Raw genomic sequence first — 24,021 nt, forward strand, 5'->3', positions numbered from 1 at the left:
CTGTGCTGGTCATTGTGATGTGTGGGAGACTTAAAAAGTCCTCCTTCAACACGCCTTCATCTGAAGTCTCATGTGCAAGGCACTGTGCTAAGTGATGGAAAAATACTACCTAAATGTAACATTCTACTGCTAATAAGTAACTAACTGGCAGAATTCCAAATAAGTACACAGGGATATATTTAACAACTCAGAGAACTGCTACTCCTGAGATTTTTTTGCTTAAAGCATTTGGAAAAACTGAACCCCAACATGAATTGTCATATTGTTACCATTAACAGCAGCTTAGTAAGTATTTTACTTCAAAGTGGTCAACCAAGTTTTAAGAATCTGGCAATAGTATAATGGCAGATGGAGGGAGGAGAAAGGGAGGAAGAGCTTGTTTTTCTCTGTCTCCTGTGGTTGCAACACACACCTTGCTGACCTTCAAATAAGCCACCGGGCCTTACACTCACAGAGGGGAGTAGGTAGAAGGGTAGAAGACTCCCTTTTCCTGCTCAAGCAACTACATTTTCAAAAGTGAAAAACCCTCTTCATTAAAAAGTGACGGTCATAAAAATGTTTAAGAACGGATTTCTTAAACCAGGAGAAAATTACACGGTGAATATTTTTAACAGCAGGTAGTTCAGGACTCTTAAAATACCTTTATAAATACATATTATAATAATATAGATAACCAAAGTGGGAAATTTCGAGCCAAGTTACCAGTGTATAAACTGAAAATTTTCAAGCCATCTTAGCAACAGGTAAGTGAGCAAACCACAATTCTGAGTTCTAAAGCTGTGCTTTAAAAGGCAAAGCAACCCACAGCAAGTTCTCTCTTGTCCAGGCATTCTGTATGGAAGGCCAGGAGGGTTCTGCTGCTTTCCTGGGCTCTGCTTGCTAGGCACAGATGAAAGGACAGAAGGCCACAGCTGAGCTGTGAGAAACCGAACCTCCTATAGAAATCGCTGTGGTGCAAACCATGTCAGTCTACTGAAGATTTCGCATCATCAGAAATATCATGGAAAGTCCTGTAAGAAGAAAAGAAAGAGAGATTAGTTCTGCTTTTGGAATAGGGTGGGGTAGGGGGAGGATAAAGCCAAAGAAACACTTTAAAAAAAGAAAAGCAAAACAGTGTCCAACCAATAATTAATTGCCAATAAAAAAAGAAAAGCAAAACAGTGTCCAACCAATAATTAATTGCCAAGTAACAACATTTTATTTTGATAACCTGCGAGCTTTGATAAGGTTATATAGTCACTATATATTGCTAATACTTTCACCAAGTATTGTTTCAAAGTCTGCTGGTTGTCTCTCAGTCTTCGGTAATAAGAACTCCATTTTATTTTTATTTTTTAGCTGAGTCCACTGTCTCCCATCCAAGATGATCTCCCCAGACTCCCCTGAAACCATGTATGACCGACCATGTGACTAAGTAGTATCTGGTCTGGATGGAGGGGGTCCGCTGCATATCTGAGGGTCCTACCTTAGCACTGTGACAGCTAGCTCGCCTTCGCTACATCACTCACATGCCCGAGCTATGAGGATGTGACCCAGTCTGGTCTGTATCTGTGGTGGCCAGGTCAGAGTTTACGGAGGATGAGCTCAAGATCCCATCTTACACAAAAAGACCTCAGACCAAGCTGGATGAACAGGATGTAGGGAGACTGTGCGTGAATGTTTGTGGAACAGTCACACGAGACCTAGACTGCCTACTTCTGGCTTCTTTTGCCCGAGAAATAAACCTCTAGCTTATTTAAGTCACTGTTATTTTGAGTGGAGGGTGGGATTTTTTTTTAGTTTGCGGGGGCTTTTTTCTGTTTATATGCAGTCAAATCTCTCTTAAATGATAAAAAAGACAAAGCACACATAAGTATCAAAGAAGTTACTTTGCTCCTTTACAGCAATATCCCCAACTAAGAACTCAGAAAAATAGTTAAGCTTAAAATGTTGGCATTTTTCAAAACAAGTCTAAGTTCTTCAAGTTATATTAACTTGTAGCCACATCACTACACTATGTGGTATCTTCTTAAATTTTTTTAATCAGTCAAAGAAAGCCTATTTTATTTTCATACCTATAACCAAGTGTTGGTTATTTTACACAATGACTCAACTTTTTCATTAGAAACAGACCTAAAGTGGAATATAAGGAACGTACTCCAGAAATTCAGAAAATAACTCAGCTGTAGATACAAAAGGTGACAAAAAGTTGTCATTAACGACAAATCACCTAAAACTTCATAAAGCAAATAATCTGTCGGGTGCATTTCCGCACTCACACCACCTGTCCTACCCCTTCTGCCTTACTACTTTGTCTTCTCAATTTTCACATCACACTATGAGGTGGGCTAGCTGGGTGGAACAGAGGTAAATGAAAGACTAACCCGTTAGCCCAATGTCAGAAGTACTTCAGAATCAAGAGGGCACAGGTAGAAAGTTACAGAAAAGAGATTACATTCAAGAACACTGTGTTATCTCAAGGATGCCTCCCTGGTGGGGGTCCTCTAGCCTCTGGACCAATAAAGCCCACCTCCAACCAGCACAGCTCTACCTCCAAGGATTAGCTCTGAAGAATGGATGAGCTTCCTGGCTATGGCTGTGAAAGGGCATATGTGTGGTATGGCCAAACCCACCATGTTGAATATATGCTGATAGGAGAAAGAATTGGAATGAATTTTGTTTCTTTTTTTTTTTTAAGATTTTTATTTATTTGACAGACAGATCACAAGTAGGCAGAGAGGTAGGCAGAGAGAGAGAGGAGGAGGAGGCAGGCTCCCTGCTGAGCAGAGAGCCCGATGCGAGGCTCAATCCCAGGACCCTGGGATCATGACCTGAGCCGAAGGCAGAGGCTTTAACCACTGAGCCACCCAGGCGCCCCTGAATTTTGTTTCTTTAAATAATTTTACATTCTGAAAGAAATCCCCCAAAATGAAGACTTATATACTCCCAGGTTTTTTATCTGTGTTACTACCTATCTGTATATCAAATCAGGGTTTCTTAAGGGCAGTACCCTCGACATTTTTTTTTTTAAAGATTTTATTTATTTATTTGTCAGAGAAAGAGAGGGAGAGAGAGCGAGCACAGGCAGACAGAGTGGCAGGCAGAGGCAGAGGGAGAAGCAGGCTCCCTGCTGAGGAAGGAGCCCGATGTGGGACTCGATCCCAGGACGCAGCTGCTTAACCAACTGAGCCACCCAGGCGTCCCTACCCTCGACATTTTTGTGCATGGTAAGATGTTTAGCAGTATCTCTAGCTCTAACTGCTGGAGTTGTGACAACCAGAATGTCTCTAGACGTTGCCAAATATCTTCTGAGGGGAGCAAAACTCCTACCCCCAACCCAGAACCATTGCCCTAGCTGTCTACTTATTTATGTATCTATTTTTCGCACTCTCACCTAAATTTATGTTCTTCAATTTGGGTATAGGCAAAGTTGGCTACCAGCTGTGGGAGCCCTGGAAAATCTTTAAAACCAATAACCCAAAACTGGCCTATACTAAAAAGCATTTCCCAATATACAATAGGTTTCAAATCCATCCTCTGACATCTTTTCACATTTCTAGGATACCTGCAAGTTTGAATCTCTATTCAGTTCTTCTAAATTATGAATGAAAATTCCTGCCTCAGGGCAAAGATGCATGAAATGAGATTAAGACTGTGGTTGGCCTGGTGACTGCTTTCTGTTGACAAGTAAGCTTAGCCGGCACCTTGAAATTCATACCTACTATTCAATCTGCCCCCAGGCCAAGAAAGTCTCTAAAAGCACCCAGGAAAAAGGAAAACAAAGTGAAGCACACTGAGAAAATAGTTACTAACGATTTTCCAACTCAACATTCTACCTTCTCTAGATGTTTAGAGCGACAATGGCAGGGTGCATGACTGCATGTGTGTGTGTGTGCGTGTGTAGAAGCCTACAAAGGTAACACTGACTTTTTTTTTTTTTTTTTTTAAGATTTTCACTTATTTATTTTAGAGAAGATGACTGCGTACGCCAGGGGTGGTATGAGGGAGATGGAGAGAATGCTGAAGCAGACTCCCCGCCGGGGAGTTGAGCCCACACGGGGCTCAACCCCAGCACCCTGAGATCATGACCCAAGCTGAGTCAAAATCAAGAGTCAGCTGTTCAACCCACTGAGCCACCCTGGCGCCCCAGAAGTAACGCTGATCTGAAACAAACGTCTATCTCCTGGAAAACAAACTCCCTAACCTAGTGATACAGAGATAATTGATTTCTGTCCTCATGGAGAAGCACTGAGCTCACTAATCAGCAGGGCTCATATATCCTGATCTCTCTAGAACAGGAAGAAACAAAGGGATAATACTGCATTGCTAATGTTTCTAGAAACAGTGAATGTCCTACCTTAGTCATCTAAATACAGTGTTTTTTTCCAAACCATAAGGATTATTAGATGCTAAGAATGACAGTGGCAGGATTTCTGATTTAAGAGCAAGGAAAGCAGAACAGGACCACATGTGGTTCAAGGGACAGAGACTGCTATTAACATTTTACAGTTCCTCTAATGGCAACGGGGAATGTGCAGTGTGATTTCTCATTTATAATCAATCCCAACTCCTTGAATTCTGAATCTTCCTCCCCAAAAGTTTTCAGTAAGATTTTTAAAAATTTGTTTATGCAAACGTTTAAACTTTTTCTGATTTAACAGCTCAAGAGCTGTTGATTCCTTGCCTCCTAGAGATACAGAATAAACTTTGGACATTTAAAAATAAAAAGCTTTATCTGAGTAATTTAACACAGTTGGCTTGGCATAAGCTAAGTGTGTATTTCCAAACCCTCACCTCGCACACAGGTGCACAATCTTGTGACAGAGCACATGTCATCACCATTAGGCACATCGCTTCCTTTCTGACAAACCTGGAATACAGCTCTAAGGCTGGGGCTTACTATGTCCCATCCTCTATCAGCCTCAAGGTGATATTGCAAAAATCTTTTTATCTGAACTGTTCTTGGTTTCACTAGTCTATTAATTCATCAAATATTTACTGAGCATTTTGTATGTGCCAGATACCATGTTAGGAATGGTAAGAGTAGTAAACAGATGAGACCTAGTTCCTACTTCCAGATGAGACCTAGTTCCTACTTCCAGAAAGCTTACCAACTACTGGGAAGGATGATTAATTAAAACTACACAGTTATAATGGATATTAAGCTCCAATAAGATAAGTGTGGCGCAGGGGACCACACGGCAGGCACATCTCATCTAGCCCTGAGAGTTCTGGCTTCTAAGAAGAAGAGACCTTTGAGGACAGGCCACAGTATCAGGCTTCCCTGGAAACAGGTGTGGTATTCTTTATAAAAAGGGAAAACATGTGCAAAGATGACAATGACTTCAGGGAACTAAAGTTCAATATGGCTAGAAAATAAAACACAAGGCAGGCAGGCAGCAGAGAGAGAGAAAGAGAGGGAGTCTGCAGATGTAGACAGAAAGCAGGCTTGAAGTCTGATGGGCCAACTTAAACTTCTACCTCCAGCTCCCACTCCTCCCTCATCAGTCCACTGGCATGATGCAGAGTGTACTCTGGCTGAAATTCTGAAGGTTAATGTTAAGGCCTGCAGCAGTGGTGAGGTGTTTTGGAGAACACCTTCCTATCTTGTTTTGCAAAAACAAAGAAGAAAAACAACTTCTTGCTCTATAAAGCTGAATGCCAAAACCTTGGGCTAATTACTAAACAATTTTCGTTTATAACAAAACACTCACTTTTGGTTTAACTTTGGGTATTAAATTATAAAAGATATCCAAAGTCTGATTAAAAGAATGCTTCTTAAAAACAGAAGTGAGCTCCTGATAACTCCTCCCAGTGAAAGATCAAGCAGAGTTTCTAAAGGACCACATTCCAGTTGTCGCTCTCGGTGCTGTCAAGATGGGACAGAGGGCAGGGGAGAACCTTCATAGAGAGAACATTCCTGGAGGCATCCCTAGGAGCTGCTGCTACTTGCTTCCTGCAGGTGTTGCTGACTTTTAATATTCAGAGACTGCTGCTCAATTTTTGGGAGGAGTAAAATTAAGTACATCAAATCAAGTCTCAATATCCTGTCCAAAAGTCAAGAAAGATACATGACTGGAAGAGAGTCTCGGCCCTTCCTCAACCTCCCAGACAACCCCAGCATCGAAAGAGAACAGAGGAAGGGATACACTTGGGTTACTGAATCGAGGCCAAAATAGTTGGGAGCCTTATGCTGTGCTGTGTTCACGACAATCACCCCCATCAAATACTGCAAACAACACCATCAACAGTAGTAATCAGAGAAGGGGGTCCTTCATTTTTCCTGAAGACAGTAGTTCATCGCAACAGTCTTGCAAATGTGTACTTGTAGCTACCAGTGCCTGCACCTGCAGACACAAGGTATGTGTGCCTCATGAAATGCAACCACGCACCTTCGGCTATCACACTGCTACAAGCCCGGTGTGTCTGAGGCCAAGCAAAAGCCCATATGGGAGCAGCTCAGACAGCAAGAGGAAATGTTTCAGGATTAGATCATGTAGAGTCTTGCAAACCATGTCAAATATTTTGATCTTCCTCCTAAAGCCAAGGGGAAGCCATTTTTGGTAAGCCAGCATCACGATCAGATATGCTTGCATTTTGAAGAGAACATGTCAGCGGCAGTGCAGAGAAGGGACAAGAGAACTGTACAAGCAGAGGGTGGGAGACTAGTTAGAAGACTAAGATGACCACAGCAGCCCAGGTGAGAAATGTGGCAGCTGGGCCCAGCTCAGACTGGGGGCGTGACACTGTGGAGATTCAGAGGAAGAGAGCTGAGGCAAAACGGACAGCATGTGGTGAGGACGGGGAACGAGGTGGGGGAGTAGTAAGGATGACCACGGACTGGCCCATGGAAGCGGAGCCAAACATTCCCTGAGTATTACAGGAGAACGTCTGCTCTTGTGGAAGGGAAGGGGATGACTCAAAAAGGGAAAGAAAGATCATTAGTTGAATCGTACCGGCTCTCCTGCTTTTTAGCTGTGTGGCTACACAGGGGCAAGGGAACCTCTCTAAGCTTTGACTCCCTCATCTATAAAACATGGAAACCTCCAGTTCCTAACCTGCATGCAAACACTGGACAGATCAATAAAATAACACAAGTGAAGTTTTATCACAGAAATTCATCCTATAAATGTCACCGAGGTTGTCTTTGTTTAGACTTCCCACTGAAGGATGAGGTACTGAACACGTGTTTCCTTCAGGCCCTCTCAAAACCCCACTGAAACGCCAGTGAAAGTATTTTTTTGAAGGCATTAACTTACTTGAAAAGGAGGGCGGGGAGAATGTAAGAGGTAAGAGCCATAAACTTCTAGAAGGTGGAAGGCAGATGGGACAATTGCTCTGACCCAGCATACCCTAAAAAAGCTGATCCTAGGCCAGTGTGGAAAACGCCAGGAAACAATCTGATTCCTTCGGCGAAATCGCCATGAGTGCTCAGGAACTGGTGACAGCGAACTCTGGAAGTGGGTAAGGCTGGGGCTCAATGCAGAAGGGCTGCTTTGAAGTCTACTTAAAAAGCAGTCCAACATCCTTGCCCACCTCCCCCTGGCCAGAAGTCAGAAATCGGCTCTCCAGCTGACCTTGCAGAAGCCGACATCCATGGTCCTAAACTCTCTATGGAGAGGGGCCACCTCCAGGAGCTGCCAGCCTCAGTTCCACTACTGTAGGCCAGAATCCTGCCAACCAAAGGCAAGCTTAGAACCCAACGCTCGGAGGAAACCCCAGCTCCAGCTGACAACCTGGCTGCAGCCTTGTCAGACCCTAAGCAGAAGTTCCAGCTAAACTATGCCCGGACTCCTGGCCCACGGAATCTTGGATAGAATAAATGCATGTTGTTGTTGTTTTTTAAGATTTTATTTATTTATTTGACAGACAGAGACCACAGTAAGTAAGTAAGTAAGCAGAGAGTAAGTAAGTAAGCAGAGAGGCAGGCAGAGAGAGAGGAGGAAGGAGGCTCCCTGCTGAGCAGAGAGCCTGATGCAGGGCTCGATCCCAGGACCCTCGGATCATGACCTGAGCCAAAGGCAGAGGCTTTAACCCACTGAGCCACCCAGGCACCCCAAATGCATGTTGTTTTAAAGCCATTAAGTCAGTGGTAATTTGTTATACATCACTGAAAACCAATAACTACCTAAATGCTAAAAGGTAGATTTTATTTTTTTTTAAAGGTAGATTTTATGTAAATAATACCTTGATCAACCAGACTGAAAAAAAAAAAAGTTATAAGAAGGGAAATCTGTGTGGAAGGTTGGGAAAATAAAGTTGAAGAAATCACCCAGAAAATGGAGGCAAAAAGTCAGAAATGGAAAAACATTAGAGATAAGAAAACGAGATTATCCGTGTATGAAACTCAACATCAAACTAAGTTTCTAAAAGGATGAGAAGGAAATCATAAATGAAATAATACAAGAAAAATTTTAGAACTGCAGAACATAAGCTTCCAGTTTTAAAGGTCTTATCAAATACCGTTTGGAACAACAAAAAAAGGAAAACAAAGAAGATCCTATAGGTTTTCAAACAATTAAATTACAAAGAGTTGGGAATCAGAACGGCTTCAGACATTTAACAAGCACGGAAGACAGAAGACAATGAAGAAATAAAGAAAGTCTAAAGGCAAAAATTTTTGAACATAAAATTCTCCACCCGGGGCACCTGAGTGGCTCAGTCGATAAGCATCTGCCTTCGGCTCAGGTAATGATCCCGGGGTCCTGGGATGGAGTCCTTGCTCAGCAGGGAGTCTGCCTCTCCCTCTGTCCCTTCTCCTGCTCATGTGCTCGTGCACTCTCTCTCTCTAATAAATAAATAAAATCTTAAAAAAAAAAACTTATCTACCCAGGTAAGCTAATGATTAAGTACGACTTTAGGAAAAGCCTCTTCAGATATGCATCATCCCCCCAAAATTTACTCCCCCTGCGTTCTTTCCCACAAATCTACAGGAGGTTGTGCTCCAACAAAAAGGGAATAAATCAAGGAAGAAAATGATATGGGGAATGATATAGGAAGTGAGAATTCCAACACAGGGGAGAGCTGAAGAAATGACAGCTGAACAGCAGGCAAAAGGGCAGCCAGCGTCCGCTGGAGCAGATCAGAAGACTCCAGAAGAGACTTCAGAGGGAAGACAGACGGTGTGGTACACCTGATACAGCCCAGCATAGTGAGCAGGAGGAGATGTGAACACCTGGTGCATAGCTTAAGGCTAATTACAAGGACTTGCAAAACAAAACCAACAAATCAAAGCATCTTTATAACTCAAAGGAAAGCAAAAAAGTTGTATAAAGTAAGGAAATACAGATAGAATATACAAGAAGGCTCAAATAGGAATATAATTTACAGAGTCATAATAATTTAAGTGCCAGTGATCTAACCAATATCACAGTTTAACAGTGGGAGGTGGAGGGACATCTAGGTAGCTCAGTTGGTTAAGTGTCTGCCTTCGGCTCAGGTCATGATCCCGGGGTCCTGGGATCGAGTCCCATATCGGGCTCCTGCTCCATAGGGAGCCTGCTTCTCCCTCTCTCTCTGCCTGCAGCTCCCCCTGCTTGTACACTTCCTCCCTCTCTCTCTCTCTGTCAAATAAATAAAAATCTTCAAAAAACTTTAAGAAAATAAATAACAGTGGGAGGTGGGTAGTAAAAGAGCTAATTTCTCACCTTCCAACTGGGAAGTAAATAGATAATGCCTATACATTTAAAAAATCAAGAAATAAACATGCTATTTCAAGAAATGGAGGTAAAAATGAAATTAGAGTCAAAAAGTGGTTCCTTTCAGGGGCATCTGGGTGGCTCCATTGGTTAAGCATCTGCCTTTGGCTCAGGTCATGATCCCAGGATCTTGGGATCAATGCCCAGTGTCAGGCTCCAGGGAGTCTGCTTCTCCCTCTGTTCCTCACCCCACTCATGCCCTCTCTTTCTCTCTCTCTCAAAAAAAAAAAAAAAAAAAAAAAAAAAACCTTAAAAACTTTTAAAAAGTGGTTCCTCTCAGAGCAGAAAAGGAGAGACAAGGGGAAAGCAAAGGATAGCTTTCACAGTAAGTTTTGTAGAAATTTTTGACTCTTACAACTATATGCTTACATAACTTTTAAGGAAAAAAAAAATGAAGTCTATAAAAGCCTTCACACAGCATTTTTTTAGTCCCCATGCCACCTATTTAATAATATCCTACCTCTAGAGAAGGGGGAAAAGGGTCATTTGCCTGTGGAAGAATTCATATTAGTTAAAGCACCAATTCCTCCTTCACTAACTTTGAATCATGAAAAGTTTTTTTCTAAAATAACAGCAAATATTGATCAACCAATTTTCTTTTGGTTTCTTGTATGGATCCCCAAAGAGTAGGGTACCCAGGTAGCAAGTGATCTTTACTGCTTTCAAGTAACTGTTCACTGGTTTCTCAGGTACCTGCATACTTGCCTTTAAGAGGCAAAGGCAGAAATCATAGGGTCACCACCTTAGAAATGGTGAAGCTTTTGTTAAAACTACCTAAGTGCCTCTCCTTTTATTCCTTTTAAGGAAAGAGATTTTTCCCTGCCATCAAGTTAAGTGCCTTGCATTAGCTAAAATGGCCCTTGAACCAACTGAGTCTAAGAATCAACTGAGTCTAACTCAGAAACTGTATTTGACCTTTCGGAGTTAAAGAGCCATGTCTTTCTTCACAAAGCACAACATGGACACAAAATAAGCAGAACCATGTTTCTAAAGAATTTTAAAGAAAAACATAAAATAGTCTCATTTTCAGAATCAACTCATTAATAACTTCTTGGTTAAACTAGAAGACCCAACAGGAGGAAAAATAGTTTTCCAGTGGAGACTAATAAAGACAATGTAGTATAGTCTCTGAAAAGTTGAAATTCTTTATTCTGAGACTTCTTACTTTTTCATTCTTAACAGTCCATATTACCTTTCTGTTGTTAACATAAATTTTGTTTAACAAGTAGTTTCCACGGAAGTTAAACCTGAAGTATACCCAGCCATTCTACTTCTTGGCATACACTATTAAGTACTCCTGTCCACCAGAAGACATGTACTACAAGAAACTGGCCAGTAGGGGGCGCCGAGGTGGCTCAGTCTGTTAAGCATTGGCCTCCGGCTTGGGTCATGATCCCACTGGGATCAAGTCCCGCATCGGACCCCCTGCTCAGCGGTGAGTCTGCTTCTCTCTCTGCCCTTCCCTCTGCTTAGGCACGCTCTCTCTCTCTCTCGCAAATAAATAAATAAAATCTTAAAAAACAAAAACAAAAACTGGCAAGTACACAAATGTCCATCACTGCAATGAATAAACTGTGGTTATCCTCATGCACTAGAATACTAGGCAGCACGGAAAAAAGGATGACTGGTACATGCGACAGTGTGGCTGGAGGCCACAGACACAACGTTGAGCAGAAGAGACCTGACTCAGTTGTACTTAATATACAGGATTCCCTATTAAGCAAAGTTCAAAGATAGGCAGATTATTAGCAGAGAAGGGTGTGACTGAGAAGGTATATGGGGAAGCCTTCTAGAGTAATGGAAACACTCTATACCTTAATAAGGTGATGCCTGCATGGGTATATGCATTGAAAAAACCCATCCAGTTGTATATTTAAGATGTGCATCTCAGCCCCATGGAAGATAAACCTCAATAAAAAGCTTTATAAAATTTTGACACAGAGAAAATTTTTACTTATAATTCATATTACACTGTAATTTATTTTATGAACTGTTAGTGACCAACAGCTGAGAGCAATTATGAACTGTATGTCCGTACTTGCAAAATAATAAGTTAGGGGCGCCTGGGTGGCTCAGTGGGTTAAGCCGCTGCTTTCGGCTCAGGTCATGATCTCAGGGTCCTGGGATCGAGTCCCGCATCAGGCTCTCTGCTTGGCAGGGAGCCTGCTTCCCTCTCTCTCTCTCTGCCTGCCTCTCTGTCTACTTGTGATCTCTCTCTGTCAAATAAATAAATAAAATCTTAAAAAAATAATAATAATAAGTTATAACTCCATACTGGTATATTCAAAAATTTTTCCCCAACTTATTTTGAAAAAGTATAAACTTACCAAAAAACCGAAAGACTAGTACAATTAACAACCATATGTCATTCATCTAGATTCACCAATTGTTAGTATGTTGCTATTAGTCACGTCCCCTCTATCAGTTTTGGCTCAACTATTTGAAAATAAGTTGCAGACATCTTGACACCTTACCTCTAAAGGATATTCTGCTATACAACCAAGGTTATCAGTATCATGCTAGGAAACTTAACACTGATATAAAAATACTATTTAATACATAGCCATATTCAGATTTCTCCAACTGTTCCATAACTGTTGTTTATCAATTCTCCCCACACTTAATCCAGGACCGTCCACTCATTCCTGCAATGCATTTGATTGTCCTACTTCCAGACTCCACCTTTAATCTGGTACACCATGTCCCGAAGTGTTTTTTTTTTTTTTTTTAATGTTTTACTTATTTTTGGTCTTTCATGACATGAACAATTCTGTCCCAATTTAGTTTTTAAATGTTCCTGGTATCTGAAACCCAAATGTCTACAAACGAATGGTTTCTGTTTACTTGGAGTCTTCTATAGTCTTCAGTGGAGGCTGCACACTGAAATACCTATATCCTGACGGACCGTTCACGTAAAAAAATAAACCATGGGACAGTTCAATTTCACACACACAGTTCATGGTATTCTGCTTTAACTCACCGCTGAGTCTGGGCAGGCCACGGGGTCTGGTTTGGCGTGGGCACTGAATTTGTGGGACTCACTAGCATAGCACTATAGATATTGGAAGCGACCACGAGTATGCAGAGAAGTATGGGCCCAATGATTGCTCCTTCCAGGCCTAAGTAGTATGCCCCGCCAGCCACTGCCAAGCCTGTCAAGTAAGGATGCCCACCTCTGGAAGAAAGAGCATACAGATTAGCTCATGGCTTTTCACAAACATAAACCTTGGAGTAAATCTGAAACACATCTCTAGCACAATGTTCATTCCTAACACACCAGGCCTTTGACTGCATAACTGGCTTTCTTTAGATTATCTCTGTGCAGATAACCGAACATCGGTTGTACTAATATTGAGATGCGACACATCTATGTACCTATGTAATACAGACAACATCTGCCTTTTTATAAGGTCCAGCAACAGAGGGAGTGAAGTCCAACTGTAAACAGATATCCTACCCCCGTTTCATGCCTGCCTGACCTAGGTTAGTCTTGGCTGAGGACTGGTTACGTAAGTCACGTGTTCAGTTTACTTCCACTGAGAATAATTAAAGGGGCACAATTTAGTGTGTAATTCCAATAATTATGCTTTTTATAAGGCAATACAATAGTATTCATGTTATTGATAGGTTAGACTTGTGGCAATATCCTTAAATAGTTTTTAAACAAGGGTAATGATAAAGGGCATCCTGAGGAAACTATCCGTCACAAAGCCCGAGATTTCTATCTCAGAGGGGAGTCATGATTGCCCTCCAGCTTATCACAGGATCACTTATGTAACCCAAATACAGTAAGAGGTTACAGCAGCTCGGCACACAGCAGCTCGGCACAGCGATAACAGTAACAAATGACCACTAACATAAGAGGGACTGGGAAAGAAGGTATGTTCTAGTTCTAGTTTTCAAACACAGGTGATTGAACAATTTACTGAGGGGTAAATAACTCTGGAATAATGTTCTGTACTATGTTACAGTTCAATAAGTAGATTTAAGGTGAGGTAGTCTTTAGGAAACCAATATATTATATTCATAATCCATCTTCATTCCCCCCCAAAAAAATCAATTTAGGGCAGTATTCCACATATGTATTATGCTATGCAAGTAAGCTTTTTCCCTAAATAATATACTTTAAAAAGTTTCCACCAAAGATGCTTAAAGCTTAAAAAAACAAAGTGTGGAAGCTTTTAAATAAAGTCTTCATTTATTAAAAAATCTAACAATTTACACAAAATCTTTCATTTCCTAATGCTGGTTAAACAAGGTAGTATTTTATTATTAAGATAAAATCACATATAAATCTTAAATTCTAGCTAGAAACATTAATAAAAAATTTAAAGTTTAGACAAATGAGAACATTTAATGATAAAGTTATATAACTACTCTATGTAAATTTCAACTGTTAAGCACCAATTAACCACATCCTGATGTTCTCCTTTTGTCTTTAAATTTCTCTCTCAAGTTTTAGACATAATAATTTCCTTAAGGCTTGTGCATGGAGTTGCTTATTTCTTATTGCTCTGGAACTTTGGGGCTTCAGAGTAGTTATATATCATTTGTTTTCTACTTCAACTTACTAGAGAGAAAGCAAGGTGGGATATCATTTGTCCCTGTAAATTTTCAGTTAACTGAAGGGGACACTTTCTATGAACTGAGCTCTTGTCTACACTTATTGTGATGGTGAATTTTACTTAAAAAAATTGAATATATTAACTATTATGACAGTTTCAGTAGTCATATTCTGAATTTGAGTAAATTGATGAAAATTCAGCATTTGCTTACATCCTAGATTCTAATAAGTAATGTGAATCTGGATATGTGACTAAGTAAGAATTGGCTTGATTTACTTAATGCAATTTCTAAGAGATACCAAAATCTATAAAAACAGGTATTTATTTATTGTATTACATGGCCAAAGTTTGGATTCTCTCTTAAATCTAACCTGTACCCATCCTAGAACCATACTAAATATCTTAAGTAAAGAGAGCTCTGCTTATTAGACATTATTAACTTTATGAGATTTGGTTTCACATGGAAAATCTCAGACCTACAACTTAATGTTTTTCTCCAAAAGCAAAGAAGTTCTAAAAATAACCACTCACTCATTACTGTACTTACAATGTTTTATGTACATCTAATAATATTTCTTTCCTAACTTAAAATATCATTAAAACAGAAAATTATCCACAATTTTGTGTTAACACAGGGTCTCAATATATGTCTAAGTTAGACAACAAAATCACGAACAGTATTAACTATATTACATTAAAATCTGATTGTATCAGTGGGATCATAGGGACTACCTCACTGAAAAATCCTACCATCTGTCCCTTTTCCCATCCCCAAAAGGGAAGACAAAACAAAACAACCCTTCTTTAACAAGGCCACATAAATCCCTGGATATGACTCACCAGCAACTTGAGACGTTCTGCGGATACTCACCCTGATATATCCGAATAGATGGCCGTATCTACAAAGTATGTTGGCAAGAGATGAAAAACCAACAGTAAGACGGCTTTGCACCCTAAGCCTTGTGTGAGCCACAGATCTAGAACTGCAGGTACTGCTGCCCAGTATGTCCCCAGAAATGGCACTGCTCCTAGGATTGCTGCTAATGCTAAGATTAAAAGAAAAGCAACTTGACATCACCATTAAAATGATAACAAAACAGCAGAACCTAAGTACTAGCTCCTCCTACTTAAACAATTACACCAAAACAAGTTAAACAAATATAAACTCAAATTTCGAGTGCATGATAATGCCCCGTTTAACCGAATTTGCTAGTTAAATGAAGGTTTGATATACATCTCAAAAGCTGATGCTGAAAAGTATGTGTCTACTTCATCAATCTCTTAAGCAACAAAACTCTAATGTCCCACAGTTGTTATTTTGAATCAATGGTTAGTTAATATACAGTCCTATAATACTACAGTAAAGCACTGGTCAAAATTTGTACTGAGTCCAAAGCCAAAGTAGAAATTAGTTTCTCAACCCCAGAGATGAATGTATATTCTTCATCTTGTTTCTTTCTAACAAAAATAAAATGTAATTTAAACAAAAATAAAAACAAAACCCTGGATGAAAGACCTTACATCAAGCAGCTGTGGATTCTAGCTCTGGTCCTACCACTAGCCAGATATGTGATCTTGGCAAACGTCTGGTTTCTCATCTCTACAACAGGAATTTCCCTGACCGTGCCTGCCTCACAAGGTCATTATGAAACAACCACCATGTGCTCTCAGGCTACTTGCACGTCACAGAGTGGCTTAGAGGACACTGAAGTAGGAAAGATTGAGAATGAATTTGGGAATGTAAAGAAGAAAGGGAGTGTGGGCAAAAGGGGGAAAAATGGTGGTAGAGGGTAAATGTGGAAGGCAGATATATTTGGAAAGACAAGCAGCCACAGTAATAACGGAAGGCAAAGTGGAAGGAGAGGAGCATAGATAATGTAGGGGAAAAAGTAAAGGGTGTCTTTGAACCATCCTGGTGCTTACAGAATGAGGGTATTATCAGAACAGATCCTAACGGGTATGGAGACAGCTTATGTGCCCTCGGATACATTCGTCTTGCCTGAGGGACAGTATCCTTCATGGTACAAAGCTATTTGACCAACTCATTGCTCCCTGCCAATCAGTTCAATTCAAACATTCACTGAGTGCCAAGTATGTACTAGGTGTTGTGCTAAGTACTAGGACATTCACTCATTTAACAAATACTTCGCACTGCTTTCTAAGTGCTGGGTATCACTGAAGCTGCTGGGAATACAGCATCAATACACATTACAAATCATACTTCTGCTCCTATTCTAGACTAGATTAGATCTCAAAATTTAGTATTTTAAGCTTAAGGAAGATGGCATTTCCCTATGTACAGAAAATGGCTTAATTTTCCTTAAACAGAGGACAATGGAAATTATGATTCTATTGTTACCTGATGGTATGAAGACAATATTGATGCCAAATATGGTATGAGTCAGCCATGTGTACAATCCATAGAAGCCAGCCATTTTGAGGGAAGCATCAAACACCCCTCTAGAACGCCCAAAGATAAAAGGGAAAGTAAATAACACAGCATCATATTGTGATTCAGAAAAATCAGTATGTCCTGGCCTCTGATTTCATGTTTACTAAATTTCTTTGGTGAAAGAAATATCTGAAATGTTAACACCTTAAAACAGCCTATGCACTGAGGTAACTCATCAACTTTCCCCTTCCAAAGCACATCTTTCACCGCCAAAATAAATGGAAAAAAAATTAAGCATTGACTATCTTATTTCTGAGGACACAGTTAAATTTTGAGAAATACAGGCTGTGACCAGCCCTCCCCTTTGGGAAGAACAAGTGCAGGATAATGTAACTTGCACTTCATGAGTCTTCTCTTATTAACAAAACTTTCCCACGTTCCTTCAACTCTACACCCAAGCCTACAAAGAAACTTTTACAAATGCTATCAGAAAATGCAGGTCAATGGAAGAGAATTTATGGGGGGGGAAAAAAAGTCTTAACTACCTCCCAAGTAAAATCAGAGAGGAAAATAACAAAAGGGATAAAAACAGATGCACATAGTTGGTAATTAACAGGAATGAAGTACATGAAAATCTGCAATGTCAGCTGCTTCAGCTTTGGATTTCAGTTGGAATATTAAGGCACTATTGGTCAGGAGGAGAAATTAGGAACTGCTTAGAGAGAGCACAAAGGCAGCAAAGTTATCCCAAAGGAAACGCAGGATTCTGCAGGGCACAGGGGAAGCATGGGCATATACTTAAGAAAGAAGGAAAAGCTGTCATTAAAAAATTACAGGCTGTGGCAGCAAAGGGGACACCGGACACATAAAAGGAAACACTGAGCTTTTCCAAAGCATCCCAATAGATACACTGTAGAGCAAAGTCAAACTCCAGAACCTAGAGATTCAGTAATTTACTAGAATTCTGACACATGGACTTAGTGACAAAGGGCTCCCCAAACTGTCAAACCTCCTTTGTCATGCTGACCAGCAGCCTGCACTCAAGAATGTGACCTCTGCCACGTGACCTCTGACAATAAAGACGCAGATTAAATTGGTATCAAAAAGGCTGAAAGGAAGGGAGAGAACCCAGAGGAAACAGAAAATATCTGAACAGCGAATGAACAGAGGAGATGGGGGAAAGGGAAAGTAGCCCAGCTCCAGGTTTTCAACGTGAGGGGGAAGAACAGCAGTGTCTCAAGGGCACGGTAAAGCCCTGAATGAGAGACGACGGGGAAGAAAAAGGAATACGTTTAGTTTGGGCAATGGTAAGAAATAAGGGCGGTGAAAATACCCTGGAGGTAGCTGGAAGCAAAAGACAAAGTTGATGGAGAACTTGGGACAAGAGCTTTGAGTGTGACAGAAGAGATTAATCACAGGAAAGGATAAGATACCCTCAGGGACAAGCCCACAGAAAATGGAGCAATGGGCTGTGTTCCCACAGGGACCTAAGGACAGAGATACATGAGCCAAAGAGATAATGAAATCATACCTGCAGTTGGGAGACAATCACTAGAGTGCAGTATTCTCAGAGACCAAAAGAGAAAGAAGCTTTTGAGAAAGAGGGGATGATATTAAGGTCAAATACCCCAGGGAGATTAATAGGAATAAGGTCTTTAAAAAAAAAAAAAAGAAGAAGAAGAAGAAGTACAGGGGCCCCTGGGTGGCTCAGTCAGTTAAGCGTCTGCCTTCGGCTCAGGTCATGATCTCAGGGTCCTGAGATCAGGCTTCCTGCTCTCAGGGATCCTGCTCCTCCCTCTCCTCCCCACTCATGCTGTCTCGCTATCCCTTCTCTCTCTCTCAAATAAACAAAATCCTTAAAAAAATAAAAAATAAAATAAAAATTTTAAGAAGCTACAGAATTTGACCAGAACTGGGGACCTCAATGAGAAAAGATATAGATGTTTTCACCAACCTTATATGATTCAAAAGGTTTTACCAACCTGTTATTTAAAAATTTTTACACCAAAATCAAGTTAGTATCAAAGGTGCAATGAAATATCTCAACTGAATCACTCCTCTGGGTGGCAAGTAGGCAAAACTCAACCCAGAAAGGACCCCTGGTAGAAACAGCACATAGTCTTCCTTCCTCTGCCTCTGGGAATACTGAGTGTTGATAATGTTCTCATTAAGGCAACTTTCAAGTAATTCTGTGGACCCTAAATGCATTAGATACTGTTCGCAGGTACTGAAAGTGTTCATGTAACCCAATGAGGAATGCAAAGGTCATGTACTCCCCTCAGTCATACTGTTTATGACCTGATACACAAGCTCTCTATAAAACAGAAAGACAAATCGCCTAATAATTAACCAGGAGACAGAACTTTTTTTTAAATCCATCAGATTCCTAGCCATTTTTTCCTCCTTTTTATTGGCTTTACTGAACTATAATTTATAAACAATATAAAACTCACCTTTAGGTGTATTGATTCATAGGTTTTGGCAAGCGTATACAGCTGCAGAACCACTGCAATAGCCAAGATGTACATCTCTGTCACCTGAAAAGGTTCCCTCATGCCCTGGAATAGTCTACCCCTCCCTGAACCCTGACCTCTGACACCTATTAGGTATGCTGTCACTATGGTTTTGCCTTTTCCAGAATTTCATATTAATAGAATCATACATTATGTAGCTTTTTAAAAAAAACTGTGGTAAGACATACATCCTAAGAAATGTGCCATTTAACCATTTTTAACTGGACAGATCGGTAGGACGTTCACACCATCATACAGCTTCTGTGTTTGGTTTCTTCGACTTACGCCCATATTTTGAGACTCGCTCACATTACCATCAACAGCCTGTTTCTCTTTAATTGCTGAGTAGTATTCCATTATTTGGATATGCCACAACCGGTTTATCCAATCACCAGCTGATGGCCATTTGGGCTATTTCCGGTTGGAGGCTATTGTGAATAATGTTGCTCTGAACATTCGAGCACATGTCATTGCCTGGACATATGCTTTCACTGCTTTCCAGTTTATGTACCTAGAAATGGAGATGCTGGGTCATGTGATATGTTTTGATTCTGTAAGAAACACTAGCAATTCCTCTGATCTCTTCAATTCAAAGAAAGCGTAGAGTCCGTGGACGATCAGTCAGAAGTCATTGCCTGCCCTATTATACCACATCTCTTCAAGGGGAAAGGCTAAATTTCATACTTCTGGTCTTCTAAGGGTGAGTACTGGCAGAAATAGCAACTCAACCTCAAGAAAAGCTAAATGGCAACGCATCCAAAAGTCCTCCTAACTGACCCAGGGCATGCTGGGTGCCCAATAAACAGTAGTTATTACCAGAGCTATTGTACTTACATTTCCTAAGACCAGTATATTTCACTGATGCTCAGAGGATTCTGATGAAGACTCTAGAAAGTTGTAGTACAAAAGCTTAGTGTGTCCAAATTGAGAAGGTCAGTTCAAGAGACACTATCGTTTGCTAAGGACCTGTGTGGCAGGCTGAATAACAGCCCCACAAAAGTATCCACATCCTAATGCCCAGGCCCTGGGAAGGTGTTACCCTACATGGCAAATGGGACTTTGCAGATGGGATTAAGCCAAGCACTGTGAGATTAGGAGGATTATCCTAGATTACTGGTGAGGCCCCATGTAATCACAGAAGTCCTTATAAGAAGAAAGTGACTCTGATATAAGACAGTGGTGATGGAGGTACAAATTGTGAATATATTAAAACCACTGAACTGTACACTTTAAAATGATTAAAATGGTGAATTTCATCTCAATAAAAACAATTGATAAAAAGAGGGAAGCAGGAGAGTCAGAGTTAGAGGAGACGTGAGGACAGAAGCAGAGGCCAGAGAGAAAGAGACACTTGAAAATGCTACACTGCTGGCTTTGAACATGGAGAGAGGACCAGAAGCCAAGCAATGCAGGCAGCCTCCAGAAACTGGAAAGGGCAAGGAAACAGAGTCTCCCATAAAGCTTCCAGAAAGAACACAGCCCTGTTGACACCCTGTATTTTAGGACTTCTGACCTCCAGAACTGTCAGATAAAAAAAGCTCTGTGTGGTTTAAGCCACGAAGCTTATGGCCATGTTCTAGCTACAATCAGAAACAAATACAACCCACTACGTGCCAAGCACTGAGCTACGTGCTTTGCCTATGTGGTTCCACTGACTGCTTGTGGGATCCCCTCATTCATCTAGAGAAGAGAGTCTTGGTCAAAGATCAGATAAACCTGTTAAACTGAAAGTGCATATGCACTTTTCTTTAAAAAAGGGAAAAAAAGAAAAAAGAAGAGAAGAAAGCTCAAAATGAGCGCAGGGGCCTAGGGGAATGGTGCTGAGCTATTTATAGTTAAAAGGCAAGAAAACTCTTCTGGATATAGTTGGATCTGGGTACTAGATCACTCTGGTATTTTAACTCCCAGTCAAGGCACCCAACTCACTAAAGGTCAAGATGTTGGATAAAGATTTTTGGTATTCTTTTGGTATTTTTGGTATTCAAATTCCTATTAAGTATTACTAAGATATTCACCTGCAGACCAAACATATAACTGATGGTCCTCAAAGTCAAGACATCACCAAGAGAAGCCTGAGGAGCTGTATGACATCTGGTTCTGGTCAGAGCCATCATTCTATAGTGGTTATTCTAGCTGACCACTTCCAAGAGGACTGGGGCTCAGGACACCCATGCTGAGACAAACTGGGGCCCTATTCACCCTATTAGAGTGAAATGTTCTGGAAGACATACATGAAGATGGGGGAAAGGAACAACAAGAGGTGTGACAAGGCACACACAGTGCCCACAGAGTGTGCACCCATATCCTACTGGCACAACTCTATGGCGAGCTCTAGGACCCAATGCAGCACCAGGGGGCTGGGCTTTTAGTGAGCTGGGTGCCTAGGCGGGGAGCTAGTAGAACAGACTGAAGCAGTACAGATCCAGTAATTCCAAGAGGGTTTGTACTGCCTTTTTACTTAGAAGAATTCAGGCCTTCATTTTGAGCCTTTTTTTTTTGCCTTTGTTTAAAAAAAAAAAAAAAAAAAAAAAAAAAAAAAAAAAAAAAAAACTGAACACTCCCAGTTTAAAACATTCTCTTGCTATCTGACCAGAGGTCTCTTTTCTGGATGAATGAGGGGACCCAAGAGGAAATCAATGAAATAAAATATGCAAAGCATGTAACTAACTCAGTGTTCGGTGCCCAGTGGGGGCTCAGCAAATGTCAGGTAGAGGATGGATGAAAGAAGGGACAGGACTGGGGCCATGGGCCCAGAAGTTAGGAGACTCCGTGAGCTAATAAATGAGACGAAAGGAGTGGTAGTGAGAAAGGCAACAGTCAACAATGCAGTAATACATGAGAAATGTTAATGAAGGCAAACAGGATGTGGATTCAGCAGCAAGAATATAGAAATCAGAGTCATAAGACCTAAAAGAGCTCTGGTTCTGTCACTAGCTGCTCTGGAATCCCAGTTCTGTCACTGGTTAGTGGCATGATCTTCAAAACTGTAACACTTCCCTGAGGTTCACTTTGCTTCACGGTAAAACAGAAGTAACAGAGACAAGCATTCACTTCCTAATGTTACAATGAAGATTAATGATGCGACTAAAGTGATAAGCTTAGTGACTGGTGCACAGTAGGCAGGCAATTAAGTTTGTGCTATTAGAGAATTGTGTCATTATTACCAAGTAGCATTTTAAAATAATGCACATAGTAACTTTCTTTTTTTTTTCTTGCAGTTTTTGGAGGTATTCCAATTTTTGCTGCGTGCCAAAGAGATATGGGGTGTGGGAAAGCTGGGAGTAGAAGAAGCATACAACAAAGTCTTAGATTAATTATTTTAAATTGTAAGGTACTGGTGAAGCTACATGAACAAAACCCCAAAATACAGTGTATATAATGACTGATCTCTCAGGTTCTTTGGAACCTAAAATTCAGGGTCTGCTAGGAATTGTTCATTCCCATAATCAAATACAACTTTATCTGACACATGATTAACGGCATGCACAATACAGTTTGAATGAGTTGCCAGAAATCACTAGTTTAATCAAAGAGTATTTGTTCCTTATAATCACACCAATGATAGATGATCTTCCCATTTCATTCACTCACTGGTATCAACCCATTCATCAATACTTTTTTGGATACTCAAAATTCAGTGAGCATTTTCCTATCTTGTCATCAAAGAAACGAAGACATACTTCATCCAATCTCTTGCAAAAATCACAAAAGTGGGGGCGCCTGGGTGGCTCAGTGGGTTAAAGCCTCTGCCTTCGGCTCAAGTCATGATCCCAGGGTCCTGGGTTCGAGCCCCGCATCGGGTTCTCTGCTCGGCGGGGAGCCTGCTTCCTCCTCTCTCTCTGCCTGTCTCTCTACCTACTTGTGATCTCTATCTGTCAAATGAATAAATAAAAAAATCTTTAAGAAAAAAAAAACACAAAAGTGGACTTGTGGCATTTTCTAAGGGTGGTTACATTTGATTTGTGCTGCACGAACACATGGTGCCATTGGAAGTTACTCCTCTCTTTTTAACTGTTCACAGCCTCATGATCAAGCATCTACTCTAGAAATTCACAGAAAACTGGCATCAAGCTCACCAGGCTAATATTCATGTAACACTTAGTTTTCCTCTACTGTCTACTTCAATCCTCTCTCCTGAATATTTGCCTGTGCCCAGTCTTCTGGGACCTTTTTGCAGTGACTCTTCAAAGATCACTGATACTGTTCTCCAACTACATCTCCAGGCTTTATACTAACACTAGTATAGTGTTCGTGTTACACTAACACCCAGTAATTTAAGAGAATCAAATTCAGAAGACCCTGGGTGCCCTTCTCCTCCTGTTTCGGTAGCACAGTTACGCTGGTGCAACTGGTCTGATTTAGCTCCAGGGATGAGACTGATACTAGCCACAGAGCTGGAAGCTCCCCCTTTTCTAACAAGGCCATATCCTCATTCAGAAAGCTTCCACTGTTAAGACAGTCCTACAGACATTCCCTTGCCCTGTGCTATATGCAGACCCATAAAGGGCAGGGTTCCCCTCTACTGGAAGGCAGGCTCCAGTGCATCCAGTCCAGTCAGGTCCCACCTAAGCATACCTGTGAATAAAAATTCCAAGTTCATTCACAACCGGTTATTGTCTAAGTTCTCCCCTAATAAATACTATTGCGGATTTATACTATATGGCACTAAAGGTGTGCGTCTGTGGCTCGATTACACAACTGTATGCTTGATGGTTAAACAACATGGGTTTGAACTATGCGGGTCCACCTATGTGGGGATATTTTTCAGTAATGGTATATATTTTCTCTTCTTTATGATCTCTTCTATATTTTCTTTTCTTTAGTTACTATACCATATAAATACAGTATATAACAAGAATGGCATACAAAGTATG

The 24,021-nt window shown here is 40.8% G+C and overlaps 1 protein-coding gene across 5 annotated transcripts in view; it reads right to left on the reverse strand.

Annotated features, from left to right (window-relative positions):
* Positions 1–352: 352 nt before the first annotated feature.
* The window catches only part of TMEM245 (transmembrane protein 245), a 96,582-nt gene continuing 72,913 nt past the window's right edge, over positions 353–24,021 (reverse strand). For 4 of the 5 annotated variants that reach the window (XM_047699096.1, XM_047699097.1, XM_047699094.1 and 1 more), the window contains 4 exons: positions 16,602–16,702; positions 15,114–15,288; positions 12,658–12,852; positions 353–1,010 (listed from right to left, as the gene is read on the reverse strand). In XM_047699096.1, coding sequence (XP_047555052.1) covers positions 965–1,010; positions 12,658–12,852; positions 15,114–15,288; positions 16,602–16,702 — 517 coding nt within the window. In that variant the 3' untranslated portion in view covers positions 353–964. The remainder of the gene's footprint in view (positions 1,011–12,657; positions 12,853–15,113; positions 15,289–16,601; positions 16,703–24,021) is intronic. The other variant, XM_047699098.1, reaches the window with a different exon arrangement.

This window comes from Lutra lutra, chromosome 13 (assembly GCF_902655055.1).
Source record: "Lutra lutra chromosome 13, mLutLut1.2, whole genome shotgun sequence".
NCBI classification, from domain to species: domain Eukaryota; kingdom Metazoa; phylum Chordata; class Mammalia; order Carnivora; family Mustelidae; genus Lutra; species Lutra lutra.